We start from the raw sequence: 18,476 nt of genomic DNA on the forward strand, positions 1-18,476 counted from the left end.
AAAAAGTTAATAAAAAAGAATTTTGAGCTTACCAGAAACCACGCTACGGTACTTGACGTGGGAGACGCCACGGAAATCAAGAGTCTTGCCATCATCTAAGTCAATAACGAAATGACTTTCATCAATGCTGTATTGCAGATCGGGGTCAATGAGACCGTCGTCGAATTGACGCTTTAGACGCCCTAGATGCTCTGCAACAGACGCGTGGATGACGCACTGCTTTTTGCTGCTGATTTTGCCCTTGAGGCGGCGGTAGACAATGTCGTGTCGGTCTGCGAAATCTTGGATTGGACGAGGTGTAACTAGATTAGTAAAGGTTTTACTGCTAAATTGGAATGCTTTCTTGTACACTGGGTGAACACTGTCCTCAACCAAATTCACCGCAATATCTAATAGCAATCGCGATGACATTTTCACCCCCGCTTTACGTAAGCGATCAAACTCAGACAATAGGAAAGGATACAGCCAGGCCCAGTTTAGGACCCCTCCCGACAGCTGCCTTCATGACAAATTGGTGACGGTTACCAGCTCCACTGCGCGGAACTTTCGCTGGCGCTCTCCCTCAGGCTGCACCAGAGCATAACGCTTGCTCCACCAGTCTCGGGCCTTGTCAGGTTGACGCGGCGGTCATCAGAGCGGAAGTAGGCTGGAAAGGCTTCGATGGCTTTGGCAGGGAGGCCCTTCTCTCCGTGTAATGCTGCTGTCACAGCCATCCACTCCACACACTTAATTCTGTCACTGACAGCGACAACATGTTGCAGAGAACGCTTTCCGTCGGTGCTCATGGGCAGTGCTAAAATACGTATAACTGGCAGTTATTAACTTCAGAGGATCTCGACAGCGACTGAGTGACCGTGAACAGCTGAACGACTAAATCTGGTGTATGACGAAAAGTGGTGCACGACTTAAAAGTGGTAATAACGTATAATATCGATTAGAGTTCCCCTAGCGAATAGAGTACCCTTAGAATAGAGTGAGGTTCCGCAGCGCACTCTAAAACAATAGAGTGCGCTCACTGAGCCACCTGTCACCGCCATTCGTTTCCTGCACCACACATGTATTGGGCCTCAATTGCTTTGTTTCCTCAGTCTCCTTTTTGTCATGCCAGCACAACGCAAGTCCGTCGAGATCAGCCTCAAGCAGCAGGCTATCGACTGGATCGAGTCCGAAGGAGGTGGAATTCCCTCTCGGGCGGAGCCACACTTTCGTTAGCTCGGTTGGCGAGTGTCGGCGTCTGCCTACCGCAAGTGGTGGCGCGATCGCGACCAAATTCGTGCGGAGTCTGTTGCTCGCTTTCGGCTTTTTGGCGGGGGTCGAAAGCCCCATCTAGGGGTTGTCGAAGACGAGTTGGTGGACTTGCTGGACGATAAGCGTCTCCGGAAAGAAAAAGTGACGCGGGAGTGGATAGCGGCGACTGCGATTGCGCTCTTTCAGGCAAGTCGCTCAGAAGAGCAGCACGAAGACGACCCAATACGTTTCGTGGCGTCTGATCCGTGGGTGCAAGGGTTCATGAAGCGCAACCGTCTAACGCTTCGAAAGCGTACCAACCTCACAACACTCGACGATGACGAGTTGGTGGAGAGAGCGGTTTCCTACATGATCTATTTGAGCGACCACAAGCCATCCATGAGCCGTGACCGGACCATTCTAACGGACGAGACCGCTGTCTGTTTTGAGGATGCTCGAGCTCACACGGTTGATGAGGTTGGAGCACGCCACGTCGTCATTCGTTCAACTGGGTTCTCGTCCATGCGAATTACTGCGGCTCTTGCAGTAACAGTGTCAGGGAAGAAGCTGCCGCCGTGTCTTATCTGGAAGCGAAAGACGCGGGGTCCAATTGAGCGTGTCGGCGGGTGCTACGTTGCTTATCAAGAGAGAGCGTGGTTGGACCAGAACCTGCTCCTCAGCTGACTGGATTGGTACTTTCCTGAAATAGCCAAAACGACTGGACAGTATGTCGTCTGGGACTCGATGCGGGCGCATATCGCCAAGAAGATCAAGCAGCGATGCCAGGAGAAGGACGTCGGCATGGTCGTGATCCGGGGAGGCTTGACGCCCTACCTCCAGGCGGGTGATGTCGGAATCTACAAGTCCTTTAAGGACAGCCTGTGCAAGATCATCAATGAGTGGAAACACTCGGACCAGGTTCGCTACACTAGAGGGGGAACCCTCGCCCGCCTGCGGTTGAATTTGTCGCAGCATGGGTAATGAAAGCGTGGCGAAAGACGCCAGACTCTGTCGTTGCGAAAATCGTTTCGATCTGTGGCTTTAGCGACGATCCTACTTCGTGGCATGTTGCTCGCCACGACGTGTACGGAACCAAGTTCTGCGTGGCTTGGGAACTTCGTAGCCACGACAGTGCTGACGTCGATAGCGGAAGAGTTGACGACTGTGAAAATTTCGAGCACATCATGGAGACGCTGGACGACATCGTCATTGAGGATTAAGCAGCAGCAAAAAATATGTTAGTCGGGCTTGCAGCTAGATTAATGACAATACACAAGGAGACTTACCATTTCAGCACGGAGAATTAACGTATTCGATGGGAATCGAACCCGCGACAACCCTGCTCCCACTTGGAGCCCTCAATAAACCCTGGTGTCTTAACCACCTGAGCTGTCAGTGCTGGTGATATGTCGGAATAGAGTGCGCATAAAATAGAGTGCGCGATTTCGATTTTACCGCACCGTAAAAAAATAGAGTGCCGCACTCTAATTCATATTATACGTTAGCACTCTCTTGTCCCTCATAGGTACGAAGTACGACTATATTCGCACCACGACTAATTAGCGTGAGCGGTGTACTGTGTCTCTACCCAAAACTGAAGCGCTGATTCTAAACCGACCTCAATGTGAAACATCATCGTATATACTGTACTGCTCCAAAGTTTTGTAATACGCACTACACGCATTAAAATTGTTTTATTAAATACAATATTATGAGAAGATAAAACGACATATTTCCGTACCTCATGATGATCATTACTTTTAGAAAGCCGAAGATGGAATCACTCTGTAAATGACTCGAGGTGATTTTGTTTGTTGTACGCGAATGCAAGCTCCAATGTTGGCGCACCTAAGCGATTCAAACATGGCTAAGTGGGTGCAGAGAGCAAAGATATTTTTACTGCCCGTATTTACATGATGTCTTTACCAGAATACTTGATCCCGTTAATTCTTCAGGTCAGGTTCAACATCCGGGCAACGAAATGGTCTAGTGACATACTTAGTTTTACAGTGAGGTTGGTATTCAACTGAGTTTATGCATGAGCTACGTGAAAGTCTTCTCTCAGACTACTAACAGCTATCAGTTGTCTACATCACTCCGCTCCTCGTAGCGCTGGCCGCCGTCCCGGTCGAGCGGAAAATCATACGAGTCAGCGTACTTGTTAATGTCGTGAGCTAAAGATTCAGCTGACTCTATATCACCAGGACTCGCGTCTTCGTTCGATGAGGAAGCTTCTTCTTCCCTATATTCAATTGATTCTAAAGAGCTATCGGATTTGAAAGTCACCTCCTCGTCGTATTTGTCCTCGTAATCCAGAGGAGCCTCGAAATTAGATCATTCTGGTGCCAAAGGAAGCTGAATGCCCGGAGGGCGCTGCGTTTTACAGCGAAGCCCACATACTACTCTGTCTTTGCACATATCGAGTCGAGATCCTTGCAATAGTCGCTACAAAGTGTCGAAGGTTCCGATGTGGCTTGGAGGCTGTATTCATTTCCCTGTTGAATCTCTCTACGGTGTTATTGGTGCGGGCTACAACTGTGTTGGCGATACCAAACAAATTCCACTCCGTTTTGAAGTGTCGCTCGCGCCAGTTCTTCCTGCCAAAAGCTCCGCCACTTTTGACGTGAATACACACACCCTTTAGTTTCACATCGTCGTTTTGTTTCTAATTTTATCCAAGCGGATGCCTTTTGGGTCAATAGCTCGGGGCCAATCACCGTTAGAACGTCGAGAGCACCGGGAGCATTGCGACGGTTGCTTCTTCTTTCAAGATACGCTCGTTCTTCATGCGTCGACCCAGTGCCTGTTTAAAGCGAGAAAAAAGAACCTTCAGCGTTTGGAAACTGATACTGTACCGAGGAAACCAAACTGATTTTAAAGACACAAACTATCTCCGTTGGAGTCATCTTCCTGTCAGTGTCGCGGTAGATCACGTGAAGGATGGGTTCGTATATAGACTCCGTCTTGGACGTGCATTTCACGAAATGGGCAGGTGTGAACATATTGCGCGCAGGATCATCAATCATGACGATCAAACACTGATGAATTTCTCTTAGCACATATCGAACAGTCCCGTCGATGAAAAGTTACATATGGTTGTACAGCAGTAACTCTTGTAATGTGGGGGCCCAAGAATTCGGTTAGGCGGCTCTTTCGGATCCGGATGGGTCATAACGAGGTGAAAGCGTAAAAGACGGAATGGTCGAGTCTTTGAATTTTGAGCAAGGGTGGACTTCAACGGCCCGTGAATATCACCACCATAGTTTCGACGACGAAAGTGTCGGACACGACCAATAACCTGCTCTTCTGTAAGTCCTTCATGAAGTTCTTCTCTGTCAGGTCCGTAGAAATCAGCACAGACTTGGTCCCAAATGTCACCCTCTGATATTCCAGGATTCTCTGTAGCTAGTCGATCTGTCATCTTCTTCATGGCGTCCGTTTCATTGGCAAGCCTGCCATTCACCACGACACCTCGGCAACAGCTGTAATCACCCTCTACGCGCCACTCAGTCCTCGGTATTATCTTAACACTGCCTTGCACCCAGAAGCTCTCGACGTGCTGCAGCGGTAGGCAATGTTTTTGCCGGAGTACCATGACTTGCAATAGCGAAAGCCTATATAGATCTTGATTGTTTTTAAAGTCCACGATGTACAACGTCGATAAGATTGCAATTTACTTCGACACGCCACCACACAAGGTTTGGGCCCTCATAGGACGTCGTGACCTCGCTAAAGTGAAGCGCATTAAAAAAATCTGGTAGTCTCACTGCAGCTCTTACCATGTCTTAGTTTCTAGTTTTTATGCTTTTATCGTTTAGCGGTCATTATTATGCTATAAGCTAACTAATTTATATTACAAGAAAAAACTGCCAAAACTGTTTACACTACGAGGAATGCCGAACGGGAGCGTGGAGACGGATGAGATTCCAGCGTGTCATGCTCGCCACGTGTATACCGTCCAAGAAAACGGCTGGATGAACGCCACGGTGTGGCAAACGTGCGTTTGAGCTTTCTCAAGTACGAAATTGACGCCCTCGCGGTCCTCTTGCTGGAAAACTTTAACACGCACGTTTCTGAAGTTGGCCAGAGAATTGTGGCAGAAGAGACCTCTGCAATTGTGGTCCCTGTTCCTGCTAGCAGCACCTCTGTTAGTCAGCCACTTGATGTGGGAGTTATGGGACCACTTAAAAAATGACTGCTAATAAATGGCTACGAGACAAAGTAAAAGAAAAGCGCATGATTAGAGCGTGGGAGAGCATATCTACGGAGTGTGTTATTAAAAGCTTAAAAAACAAACTTTAAAAAACTGTAGTGATGGTGTAGATCAAAACACACACGTACATGCATGTTGTCTTTCTGGTTGTTTATTCGTTTTTTTACAATTTTGTTTTATTTTATTTTGACCAATCGAAGGTGATACCGCGCAGGGGGTCGAGTTTTTTGTCTTGTTGGCCCTTCTCATTTTGTATTGGAAATACCTAAATATCTACGGGGGGGACTTTCACCGTCGTTGTCTGTAATTAGCGTGAGCGGTGTAATGCTTTTAAATTTGGTGTGATATTATTAACCCGACGCCAATTTTTTTTGGTACTAATTCGTATATCATCTAAGACCTGGCCATTCTTCACTTGGCCTGAAAGACGTAGCTTTAGTATGCAGAAGCATTTTATTTTCCGTGGCACTCTCATCGAACTACGATGACTCTGGCACTAGACAACGCAGTGAGACCTAAAGACAACACGGCATAATACCACAACGTCGAGACCAGAGGGAACTAAAAAAAAAGAAGAACCATAGGAGCTTGTTGAAAATGGAAATATAATGGGACACTTTATTCGGGGTTCTACCTGGAATAAAGAGAGTCGATTTGTCCAGGATCCCGTTGTTCAGCAAGCACATTGTGTGGAAATTCGAGGCTGCAGCGACGCATTGTCGCCAGCTGGAATTTGTAATTCAACCCCGACGGAGATACCAGGGCCTAAAGAAGACACCTATGACACAGAACATAGCTTAGGTATAGACAAGGTCTTGACGTCACTGTATGCAGCAATGGAAAGATGTTACTTAACTAGGGGCCTAAAAAACTACCAGTTCTTTCACGGAGCGAGACAGGCCACTAATACCTTGACGGACACCAGAAACTGATTTCGCACGCAGATGTCCACTGTCCCGAGATGTGGATCTCACTCGAAACCCGACGAGCTTTCAATGCCACGTGCACCAATTTACGGAGCTTCCACTGGTTTGTGTCTGTCCTTTGCTGATCCATTTTTCCACGTGTTTGAAGCCAAAGCTAAAACCACAGTCAGCACTGAAACAGCCGATAAGAATGGGCCTTAGGCCCATTCTTCGGCCGGGTACCGATCCCAGCGTCGGCGACTAGGGGCAGGTGTACCGAGGAGCTAATAAGAATCGATCGCTGGGTATTTGGTGTTTACTGTGTGTGGCAGATTTACATGTCATCCTGGGATCCCAGCTGGGGATTCGTTCTCCGATCTTCAATTTTTTTTCTGGGATCGGAGAACGGTACCCCAGATTTTCTGTTTTTGCACAAATCGCCCAACTTCTGTAGATGTTCGTGCACCAATGAAAAGCGAGAGTTCCGAAATCCCAGGAATCCCAGCCGATAGGCCTTAGGGCCTAAGTTAGGCCCATTCACACATCCTCTATTAAGCTCTATGTAATAGGCCGTCAGTCTCAAAGTGAGGAGGCCTTTCAAGCGGGCGCGCCACGCGTCCTCCTCGCCATTAACATTCCTCGGCAATGTGTTTACTTATTAAGTTTCCTTAAGAAGTAGGATGTTTGAACCTTTTCTATTGGCTACATATTTGACCAATTAAGGTGCATTCTAACACTCCCACTAAAAGTTCAAGCACATCCTCCTTTTCACTTCTGTGGTCTCATATGACTCGTCTTATCCTTAATCCAATTGCGACTTGTTCAGCAGAAATACCATACGACCTTTCGTACTTTTGGGCTACTTCTGGTTTTCCTACACTCTTTCCTATCCTGTTTTGATCACATATGATCTACTTTGTCCTAAATCAAGTAGCGACCTTTTGGAGATATCCTGTGACTTTTCGTTGTGGCGACTTTTCACACATCCGGTGATCCAAAATAGGTGGCTCCTAAATGTTGCGACACCTGAAATTTGTGACGTTCCATTCCACATACCTATTCCCTTATTTCCAGAATTTGTGACCCAACCAATTTTCCTTTTCCGATTTCCCGATGGTTTCTGCCTCTAAATTGCACCTCTACCTTTTTTGTCTTTGCTGGAACCAATTTCCTTCAATCCATTCACTCTCAAATTTGCGTTCAGCATTCACGGTTCGACTTAGCGCCTATGGCCGCTACTAAACCCTCCGGGGGGGCTATGACAGTCAAGCAAAACGTCCCAGGCTTCGGTCTGTGATACCACCACTTCCAGAGACTGGGGAGCGCTTCGGCATTAGTTCCAACTAAGCACGGCTGGGGCTTGCCCCTCCCTTACTAGATGCGGTCAACGGTGGCTCTTACTTGATTTCAGCACGTTATCGTGTTCTGTCGTAGTCTAGTCCATAACCATTGACATGTGAACGTCTGAGAGTTAACCAATATCATAACGTTACGTCTTATTGTTGAGTGTGAGCAGCTGTAACCGCATAAGTCTTTTCCTTGGTGCACTTCAACTTAAGAGTATCTTTCGACCTTCAACTTGAGAAGTATCTTTGAACTTCAACTTGCGCCGGGCGCTTGGATATGCCACATGGTGGCTCTTCAACTTCACTGTATCTTGTGATACACGGTGCCAGAAAGTCCAAATACCCCACACCTATTGTGGTAAGGGGAGGCATAGGTTCTTTACCCCCATGAGACTTCTGAGTTTCTCAAATTGAGTTTGAGGCAGTGCCTTTGTGAGGGAATCTGCAATCATATCATTTGTGTTGCAGTATGAAACTACTATTCTTCCCTTATCATGAATCTCTCGAGCATACAGTCCTTTGATATCAATGTGTTTTGTCGATGTATGATTTGCTGGGTCTTTTATAATACTAATTGCCCCCCTTATTATCACACCAACACATGATCGGCTGTGTTTGCTTAAATCCCAATTCCTCTAATAGTACCCATAACCATTCGCTTTCTTTAATACCTTCACTCGCGGCTATTAATTCAGCCTGCGCTGTATGGAGGCTAACAGTACTTTGTCTTGAACTTTTCCAAGTAATACACGCGTCTGCCATAATACTCACATACCCAGTTACTGACTTTCGGTTCTCATTAGCATTCGCGAAGCTCGCGTCTGTGTACAGCTCATATATCACTTCCTTACTTTTTCCCGTCAAATACGAGTCCGTACGTCGACGTCCCTTTCAGATACTTTAGTACTCTCTGGGCTGCCTTATAATGGCTCTTATTATAGCATGACAGGAATTTACTTAATTTCTCTGATAGCATTTGCTATATCTGGGCGTGTACCACGTACAAGGTACATCAGTGAGCCCAACTAAAACCTCTGTAATCGAATGGTTGTGCTGAGATTTCATCTGGACTTAATTTTTCCTCTTTCTCAAGTACTATACTCTTTGCCTGTGGTGTTGGTTCTGAGTTACAGTCAGTCATATCGAACTTTTGTAGTAAGTCCATTATATACTTGTGTTGGGACATACTCAAAATCATATTTGCCCTATCCCTTTTAATCTCCATCTTCAGTAGATAATGGATATCACCTAGGTCCTTCATAGTAAATCTAGAAGCCAGTTGGCTCTTCACCTTTTGCATCAATGTCATACTACTAGATGCTATAGTAATATCATCCACGTAGACGCAGACCAGTACTATATGCGTTACTCCTTTTACCTCCCACTTTTGACGGTACAAACAGTACTCCTTTTTGCACCGACAAAACCCTAGGCTTACCAGGAACTTATTGAGGAGTGCATACCAGATGCGAGGTGCTTGTTTGAGTCCATATAGGCTTTTCTTCAGTTTGCACACACTGGACGCATCCCCATGCCTAAACCCATGAGGTTGTTGCATGTAAATATCCTCAAGCAGCGATCCGTTTAGGAAGGCCGTTGACACATCCATATGATGGACATGAAGGTCCTTTATCGTTGCTATTGCCAGTAGTAATCTCAACGACTCATACCGCGCCACCGGTGAGAATATCTCATTATAATCAACACCGTGGGTTTGTGTGTTTCCCCTAACAACCAATCTTGCCTTAAATCTATCAACTGTTCCATCTGGGTTATACTTCACGTCAAATACCCAGTGACAACCTAGTATTTTCCTTCCTTTTGGCAATGGTACTATTTCCCAAGTACTATTTGCAACCAGTGCCTGAAATTCAGCTTGCAGCGCAGTCTCCCACTGCTGAGCGTGTGGTCCCCGTCTCGCTTCTTTTATTGATCGTGGAATCGGTATCACCTTTGTGCTAATTGTGACAGCATTGATTGATACTAAATAGTCCTTTAAACGAGAATTTGGTGTCCTTTTCCTACGACTGCGAGGTATAGGTGGCACAGAAACTCGCTGTTTCTTTACTCCCACTGTTTCAGTATCCGGTGCACATTCTTCGAGCTCAGAATTAGATTTTAGTCGCTTGTTAGACACATCCAGCCCCGTTTCTCGTTTTCTTTTCCCCTTTTCCCCAACTTCTAGGACCATTTCCCCATTCTCCTCAATTTTCCCGGACGGAAACGATCGTTAAATCAGTCCCTCAGTAAATGTTGGCCCAAATTTTACATCTCGAGCGTTAATGTACCTATTTCCTTTAATATCGAGTAGACGATACCCTTTGTAATCTTCAGAAAGCCCAAGAAGTTTGCGCTCTAGCGCCCGCTCACTAAGCTTCGGATTGGGTCGTTTAGATTTTGGTACATGGGCGTAGCACGTACTGCCCCATATGTGAAGCTCAATTCCTGTTGGTTTGGTACCAAACAGCGCTTCGTATGGACTTTTACCCTTAAGCCGGGCTGTTGGTATCCTATTAGTTATTGCTGTCATATATCTTAATGCCTCTGGCCACCATTTAGCAGCCATACCCGATCCTATTAACGCGCATCTAACTTTACCCATTATTGTCTGGTGAGCTCGCTCAGCAGACCCATTTTCCTCTTGAGACTCCACATTTGACTTTTGGAACATGATCCCACTTTTATCGCAGTAACCCTTTTAAGAATTCGTTGACAAATTCTGTACCGCCGTCGGTCCTTATCCGTTTTACCTTGTATGGGAATTGTTTCTCCAGCTGCTTAATTTGGGTTTTAACAATAACCCCAACCTCTTTCAGAGACTTCAGAGCAAAATACCATTTATAAGCAGTGGCATCATCTACTATTGCTAGAGCATACTTGTGCCCGGTAGTATTATAGAGGCCCTGTGGTCTTATTTTTCCCAATGAGTCCATATGCAATGTGTGCAAAGGCTCAGATACCTTATCTGTCACCTTATTCCTATAAGACATTCGCCGTGATTTTGCCAGCACACATGTACGACAGAAAGATGATACCAGTTCCATTTTCTTTCTAGATAACTGGGGTGCATCTCTGATTACTCTGCCAGCCAGAATGTTCATCAGTCTGCCTTTACCAACATGACCTAGCCTCAGGTGCCACTCCTTCAACGTCTTTTGTATTTTCGATTGAGAAGTACTATCGACGGATAGTACTCTTGAATTAATTTCCAGTTTCCTACTCGGTATATAGTATACCTCATCTATTGCAACTGCAGCAAATATGAATCGGTTTTTACTATCAAGGAGTACAAATACTGCCCACCTTTTGACTGAATGTGGTGATACCCTTGTGTGGCAAGATAATATGCACTAAGCAAGTTACTACCGCACTCTTTATCAAAGGCAACATTTTGTATTGAGATATCACTATAGTACCCTCTGGATTTGAGAATACTAAATCTCACTGTCCCTTGGAGCTTGGTTGACGAGGTGCCTCCGTTTCCATATTCAAAGATATGAGTCCGTCCTTTGCCAAGCTGGCTGAACCACCTTCTATCCGAACTTATAGCGTGTCCAGCTCCTGTATCATCCACCCATAGATTATCAGCCTGATTCAACTCCCTCAATTTAGAAAGATACTCAGGGTATCTTCTCCGTACCTCATCATCAATCTCCATTGAGTGCATCGGTGCCTCATCTTCGCTTCCTTCACTCGCTGGAACACTCCCCTTGTACTCAAGTTCGTCAGCATCCTCAATTGCCTTGTTTAAATTGAGGTCGAACTTGGCAGCTTGAGCTGGGGTCCTTTCTTCGTCTTGGTTCACCTTCACCCTCTTGGTAGTCGACTTGCCCCCCTTCTTGACCGTCATCGCTCGCTTTGTTTCGGTGACAGGAGCCGCCCGTATGTTTGAACGAAGCAGCTTGCCTCCAGCCCTTTTCGGGCTGCGGTCAGCCGCTAACACTGGGCAGGCCTTCTTTCAGTGGCCATCTTCAAAGCAGTAATAACACTCGCTTACTGCCACTTCAGAGATCGTCCTTGGTTCCTTTTCTTCCCCGTAAACTTTTTTGCCGCATTGACAGTCACTGGGCGTCTCTTATCAGTCAGCATCGTGGCTTCCTTCCTCGATCGATCACCGAAAACGCGGCGAAGACTCGTCTCCACGTTTTCAATAGAAAACCACTCTTCAGTCATGATGATTGTGCCTCCCCAAAACTCGCTAGGTAGTAACGCCAACACTTCCATGCACAGCCAGGTCTCGGTCACCATGTCCTTGCCAACCAGACCCCTCATCTTCCTGTTAATGTCGTTACGCAGCATCTTTAACTGGGCGAATAGGGCCCCCAGATTGGTCCAGTTCGCTGCGAGAAGACGCTCCCACCGGCGGCGCAGCTCGATTACGCCTCCTGCATCCCCGAGCCCGTACTTTTGCTCGAGCTCCTTCCATATGTCACAGGGATTCATTCTGGACACTTGATCCGGCAGCCCACTCATGAAAACGTTAGGCAACGCTTGGTTGAATAAGTTCAACAGCTCGGACCGAGCCCTAGTCCAGTGTTGGTGGCGCCAACGCCTGGCCTTCGCCTCCTTTTGAGAAATATTTCCCTCCACCGAAATGATGGGTTTCTCAGGCGTACCCTCAAGGAAGTCCATCATGACAACCGTAGCCTCAAACTGGTCCTTTTCCAACAACCCTCGCTGGTATTTCTCATACAGCGTCTCTATGTGCGTTAGCACTTGTCTCGCCACATGGTGTAGTCCTCCCCATGGAAAGGCACTCCTATTGTGTCCTTTAACCATGAGCCTTAGTCTCCGTACGTATCTGAAATATTAAGCTCTATGTAATAGGCCGTCAGTTTCAAAGTGAGGAGGCCTTTTCAAGCGTACGCGCCACGCGTCCTCCTCGCCATTAACATCCCTCGGCAATGTGTTTACTTATTAAGTTTCCTTAAGAAGTAGGATGTTTGAACCTTTTCTATTGGCTACATATTTGACCAATTAAGGTGCATTCTAACATCCTCCGAGGTATGGCGTCTTGGCTACTGAAGCTCGTGCTGTGCTGAAGGCATGTCCTGCACTAATGTGCCTTTGGGTCGATGTCGACTGCATCCAACTCACAGATACATTATAAAAAACAAAATGTACGGAGATACATTCTGGGAGGCAGTGACGGAGTATTGCCCGCTGCTACGATCCGTTGGATGCGCTCTTAGAGACAAATCCAACCGCATCGATACTCTCACGTTAGACTGGTGTCGAAAAGAGAGCAGAACATATTTACATGGTACTACTACTGTAGTAGTAGAAACGAAATCGTAAGCGAAAACGAGGGCGACTCGGACGAAGAAGAACAAGTCTAAAGTGCTATCTTAACGGGATTCATCTTCTGGTATGATGTAGTAGACCTCTAGGCCGAACGAGAACGTCTCCATTACTTAAGTATCGCTTCTTCAATTGCTACTACTACTAGTAGTACATGTAGTACTACGTAGTAGTACAGTAGTACTACTACTACCTCCGCTCGGAAAAAGATAACCATTTGTTTTTTTTTGCGCAGCGCTCCGCCTCGTTCATTTGACCCTTTATTAATTTGTGAGAGGCTGGCTAGCTAGCTTTATGACCGAGAGCTGACAGTGAGAAACTAAGCAAGGCACAGGCGTTCATGCTCCGCCGTGCAACTACAGATACAAACACGGATCTAAGACGGCAACTATATCGCCACATTATGAAGGGGCGCTCAGTGGGGCTTCTAGAACTTCAGCGGTAGGCGGTGGGGGGGCTGCTCGCTGCAAAAAGCAGCATGTACGCGTTAGCATTGGCGAGTGAGATAGCGTCACAAGGCAGTGACTTAGGGAGAGTGCCAGCTCGTACTTGCTTGTCCTTGTGCCGGAGGCGCGCAAACTTGTGCGTGGGTGTAAGTAGTGGACGGGTCTGTCTGAGCGCACGCCGTATGTAGCCTTCCTAGATCAGCTGCTGAGCCAAATAGCAGACGCGCGCTGAAGCAGACGCTGGTTTTCGCGCTCATTGACAGGAACTGCAGCGATTCTCTCGCACAGCTCAGCTCGATTCACCTTCTTCCTACCACATGCGCTCTTCCTTGACTTGACCACGGCTGCTACTCGATCTCCCATCGAATTAATTCCACGCCTCCAAATTCGTTCGACAACTTGGCGGCCCACACGGAAGAACGCTGCAACACGAACGATCTCTCCATGTTTGAGCACTCCTCCCACGCTGCGAAGCAGTAAGGACTCCCAGACGGCCTGGCGCTCACTGTCTGTGATCTCCCCCAGGTGACAGCTTTCAAAGGAGCGGGAGCCAGTCTGGTCGGGAAAGCGCGGGAGATTCGAAATCCAAAAAGTGATCGGCATAGAGGGGGTATAGTTTTGGGTAGGCTGTAATATAATTTGAAATGGTTATCTTTTTCAGAACGGAGGTAGTATTTTGTTGGGAAGGCTGTAATATAATTTGAAATGGTTATCTTTTTCAGAACGGAGGTAGTATTACTACATAGTATGAGTATAAAAGGATTCTAAACTGGATTTAAAACCCATACATTGATTCATACGTAATCCACTATATGTTAACCCAAAACAAGAGAAGTGCTGGAAACTTGGTTTATCAATATTTCATCACTGTGGTCGTGACGTACTTCGCGTAATCTCCCCAAATTTCTTTCTCCCGACCATACCCATGAATTCTATTTCGATCAGCTTTCAGCACGTTCGTGAAAACCTCATCTGCTGTCTTGTACTTATCAACGAAGTACCACTTGTAGAACTGGGCCTTTTCTAACTTCTTTGCGACGTCGCGCGAGTTTCTGGACAGGTTCCCGACTAGGATCATCATCGCCACATTTTTCTCACCAAAGACATTTGTGAGTGCTTTAAGCATCTCGCCATAGGGATCATCTTTGTTGATCTTGACGGCGTGCTGGGACCAAATCTTGAAATTGCGACTTGACAGAAATTTTGCCACCATCTTGGGATCGACAGAGCCATCCTTGCCAATCCGCATTGTACCAAGTTTTAGCGTCTTGAAAGCACTCCCAAGGGCCTCGTCAGCCTTAAGCATTCCTTGCAGCTCCGTAGTTTTGGCTGACGTAACTTTTTTAAAGATTTTCTCCAGGCTTGAAAAATTTATCGAAATTGCCCTTTCCTCTTCTTCTTTTTGTTCTTCCTTGTCACTACTGTGGGCCCTTAGAAGCCTCTCAGTCGTGGCGTAGTCGACAACGCGAGTTGAATCGCTAGGGGCGGCCCTCATATTCAATTCCCTTGTAGCGGGGGCAGGAGCAAAAAATGCAAGCAGCAGGAGTAAGACCAAATTGACAGCGTAGAGGGACTTCATCATCAGGTTCGTAGGTGAGTTGTTGGCCACAAGACAATTGAGAAGTGATAAGTGAACGGGTTCTACCGGAAACCTTCCACCGGTCCACCCCGTTCGTACGGGTATCCCAGCTCTTAAGCTACACAGACAGGGACGGTGAAAAAAAAGCTACCGCTCTCTAAACTAGTTCAACGCTGGATAGACCTTGCGCATGTAAGTATCGCTCGGGTGTGGGGGACGAAGCGATTGATTGGTCACACCATCCGTCTAAGTGCGTCAACAACCAAGATGGACGATGCAACCGCTATCGGTATTGTGGTTTTTATCAATTATGCCGCTAAATAAAACGAACAGAAGCTAAGGGTAATCGGATGGGAGGCGAAAATCACAGACCCCTAAGGCCGTGTTCGATTTAAGCTAAAACCAGCTGTAATTGGTATTATAGAGCTGGAATGTCTCAACCAGCTTTATTCCGCTAAGAAACACAAAAAATGACATACAGCAGGATAGCTCCAAACGACTGGTTTCAAAATTAAGCTTTGGGTTGAATTTTGAATCGTCCTGCTTTGCGCCTTCGAATCCAGTCTTTTTCTGATGGAACACGATCACTTATTTTATCTTTATTTTTCTTAACAAAACGACTGTTCTACAGCTCTAGCTTATTTTCGAACAAGCTGGATTTGCCCCTGCAAGCTGAACACGGCCTAAATTTATTCACAGATCGCCCATATTGAACTTAAGCTGTTTGCAAATGTTTAATCAACTCGATATTTTTCCAAATACAGGCACAGGCGGGTTTCCTGTTACAGCTAAATCTACAGTACCGAAACTGAGGTAGAGAAGTCCCCCTGAATAAGAGTAGCATCTACTTAATATACCCCTTTATATCGGATCATTTGGATCGGGGTACTTTTGACAAGAGCACAAGATCGCTGTGGATTCCCTATGCAAATTAATCCGACGACCTTTACGCTTACTGAAAAGGACTTCTGTGTCACCATAATACTTCAAAGTATTAGTCGTGGCGTTGATATCTACTTGACTGAACAAAGTTCCGGGTGTATTTTGTACAAAAGGGAAATTTACATCATCACTTATGCACGCCAGTTTCACAGGAAACTATATCTTAGCTTAATGTGTAAGGCTCGAAGAATAAACATTTACAGTAGTTAAGAGATAGCAGGATTAGCTTCGAAAAATTCTGAAAATAAAAAAAACTGAGAACCTTATCACTGATCGCATTAAAAGATCAATGCGTACGTCGTATGAGTAGAAAACAGGCTACGATTTTGGGTAGCATCAGAGTGTGAATTCACAGCAGGTCTCATTTACGGTAATATCTCCCATGGTCGCTATGTTGTAACCGTATATACAGTGCATTGTACTGTACACTAAAGGTAAAACATATGGATTGTAAGTGCTACTACGATATTAATAGCCTCCTCCACAAGAGCCCCCCCCCGCCCGTGGAGTAGTATTCAAAGCCACTCACTTTGAAATTTGCTCTCCACCTCTCAGGCTGCGATATACACATGCGTCTTCCTTACGTGTTCGCAGCCACGGTGGCAACTCTCTTCATTTCTAGCAGCGCGCTCGTGAACTCAAACCAAGCGATGCTCCCTTCACCAAATGAGCAGCACTAACGTCGATTGCGGTCTCACCATACCCCTGTGGAGGATCAGGAACCTGATTAGGAGAGGTCTCTATCTATTACCGAGATGAGGCAGTCTTTTAAAGCGGGATATTCTGTGGACGATTTTGCTAAGTACTTGGGCATTGCTGACGATGTTGTAGGTGCTCGAACCTCGAGTACCGTTCTCCAGCAGCTCATGCGAACGGACGAGTACATGAAGTACGCTACGTATCTCAACTTTGTGTCACAACAAAACAAGAAGAAGAGGCCACCTCTTATCTACGGATCATAAGCAGAGCAAATTCTGTCGAGTTCATGAAGAACAAGCTAGATGTGAGCTCGTGTCGATCTTAAGTTCGTAACGCAAAAAAGAATTAAAAGGCAATGATGCGACCATTTTGTTGATTTCACTGATACTCACATTAGCGTTAATGTCCTCGACTTATATTAACTCGCGCGAGTTGAACTGATTGCCCTCACCTCAAATTAACTCTCGCGAGTTAATCTGAATCTCATTAATCCACATTAGCTGTTAGCTATTAATTTTTCTTAAGTTTGCTTGCTACACTGAGCTTAAAATGTGGCTTAGATAGCCACTTCGTGGAAAAGTGCCGCAGATGCTTCTTTCGCATTTATTTCAAACACAGCCATTCCCTGCTCAAAGAGAAGTTAGGCGTGCGTTTTCGAAGCAGTAGCAGTGTACTCTTGCGGTTTGCCATGCATCTGTGTGAGACGATGCCGCACTGGGAAGAGGGGGTGTAGATATTGAATGAAGCCATGCGGAGCAAGCAGTATTATATCTAGCATATACTGTTTTGATATCTTATTGTGCTTCCCGAAATCGCATTTTTTTTTGTGGCGCGTATTTGTCCGATTTATGGTACATTTGGGACAGAAACTTACTCGACGTTGCTGGCACAACGGAGAAAAATAGCTGACACAAACACAAAATCAGTTTCTTGTTATATTATGTCGCCTTGCCTTGTAGCGATATGGCTTTGCACCAGTTTTTGAGACGAATTGTCATCGGCGGCATTCGTGCCTCAGTTTCCAGATATCGAAACGGGTAGCAATACGCCGTAACTGAGGCAACAGTTCCTTTGGAAAACCCTTTTTTTCTTTTCCATTAATTTTTCCAAGGCGACACGAATCTCATCACTCAGCTTCACATTCGTACCGATCTCGGGTTCATTCATATCATAAAATTCATCGTCTTTGCTACCTTGGACAGCATTGGCCACTAGCAAATCGAGCTGCTCGTTCACGTCAATGCCAAGCATGGTCAGCACGTCGTTACCCAGCAAGACCTTGGTCGCGTCACCAGGAATGATAAGGCACTCAACTGGCTCGGTGATTCGAACGCTACCAACCACTGTCCGTAGTTTAAACTACGAGTTCACAGTCATTTTAACTTCAATAAGGTCTCCAGCAGCTCCTTTGCAAGTGAACGGCACTTCAAGTTTCACCATTTGAGCTTCAGGACAAACTCGCACAAAATCTTCATATACCGGTACGTTCATGCTCATTCCGGACCTGTCCACACCACTGTCCACACAGAAAGGCACCGTATAGGCGTCTTCCAACACGACCGAGCGGGTCTGTGTTGGCAGGCATTCAGCTAATCGTCGGAGGCGAGCGGTGCCTCCCCGCGGGAAGCATCCCACCTTTCTTGTCCCGTTGAGCCGCAATGTGATCTCGGTCGTCTTGGGTAGCGGTGGGGCATGTACTCAAATAGTGCGCACCACTGCATCCTTTCTGTGGGACTCCTTTCTTGGATGTTTGACCATTTCTTCCAACAACAGTTTAAACCTCCCGCGAGGTGAATTTCTTCGGCTGCTTTTCGGATT

General features: G+C 46.3%; 1 protein-coding gene across 1 annotated transcript; it reads right to left on the reverse strand.

The window, feature by feature from the left end:
- Positions 1 to 14,291: 14,291 nt before the first annotated feature.
- PITG_16737 (secreted RxLR effector peptide protein, putative) lies at positions 14,292 to 15,020 on the reverse strand (the record flags this gene model as incomplete). The annotated part of the gene is made up of 1 exon (XM_002896912.1): positions 14,292 to 15,020. The coding sequence occupies one exon, from the start codon at positions 15,018 to 15,020 to the stop codon at positions 14,292 to 14,294; it is 729 nt and encodes a 242-aa protein (XP_002896958.1).
- Positions 15,021 to 18,476: the final 3,456 nt, after the last annotated feature.

Source organism: Phytophthora infestans, genomic scaffold (genome assembly GCF_000142945.1).
Source record: "Phytophthora infestans T30-4 supercont1.51 genomic scaffold, whole genome shotgun sequence".
NCBI lineage: Eukaryota > Oomycota > Peronosporomycetes > Peronosporales > Peronosporaceae > Phytophthora > Phytophthora infestans.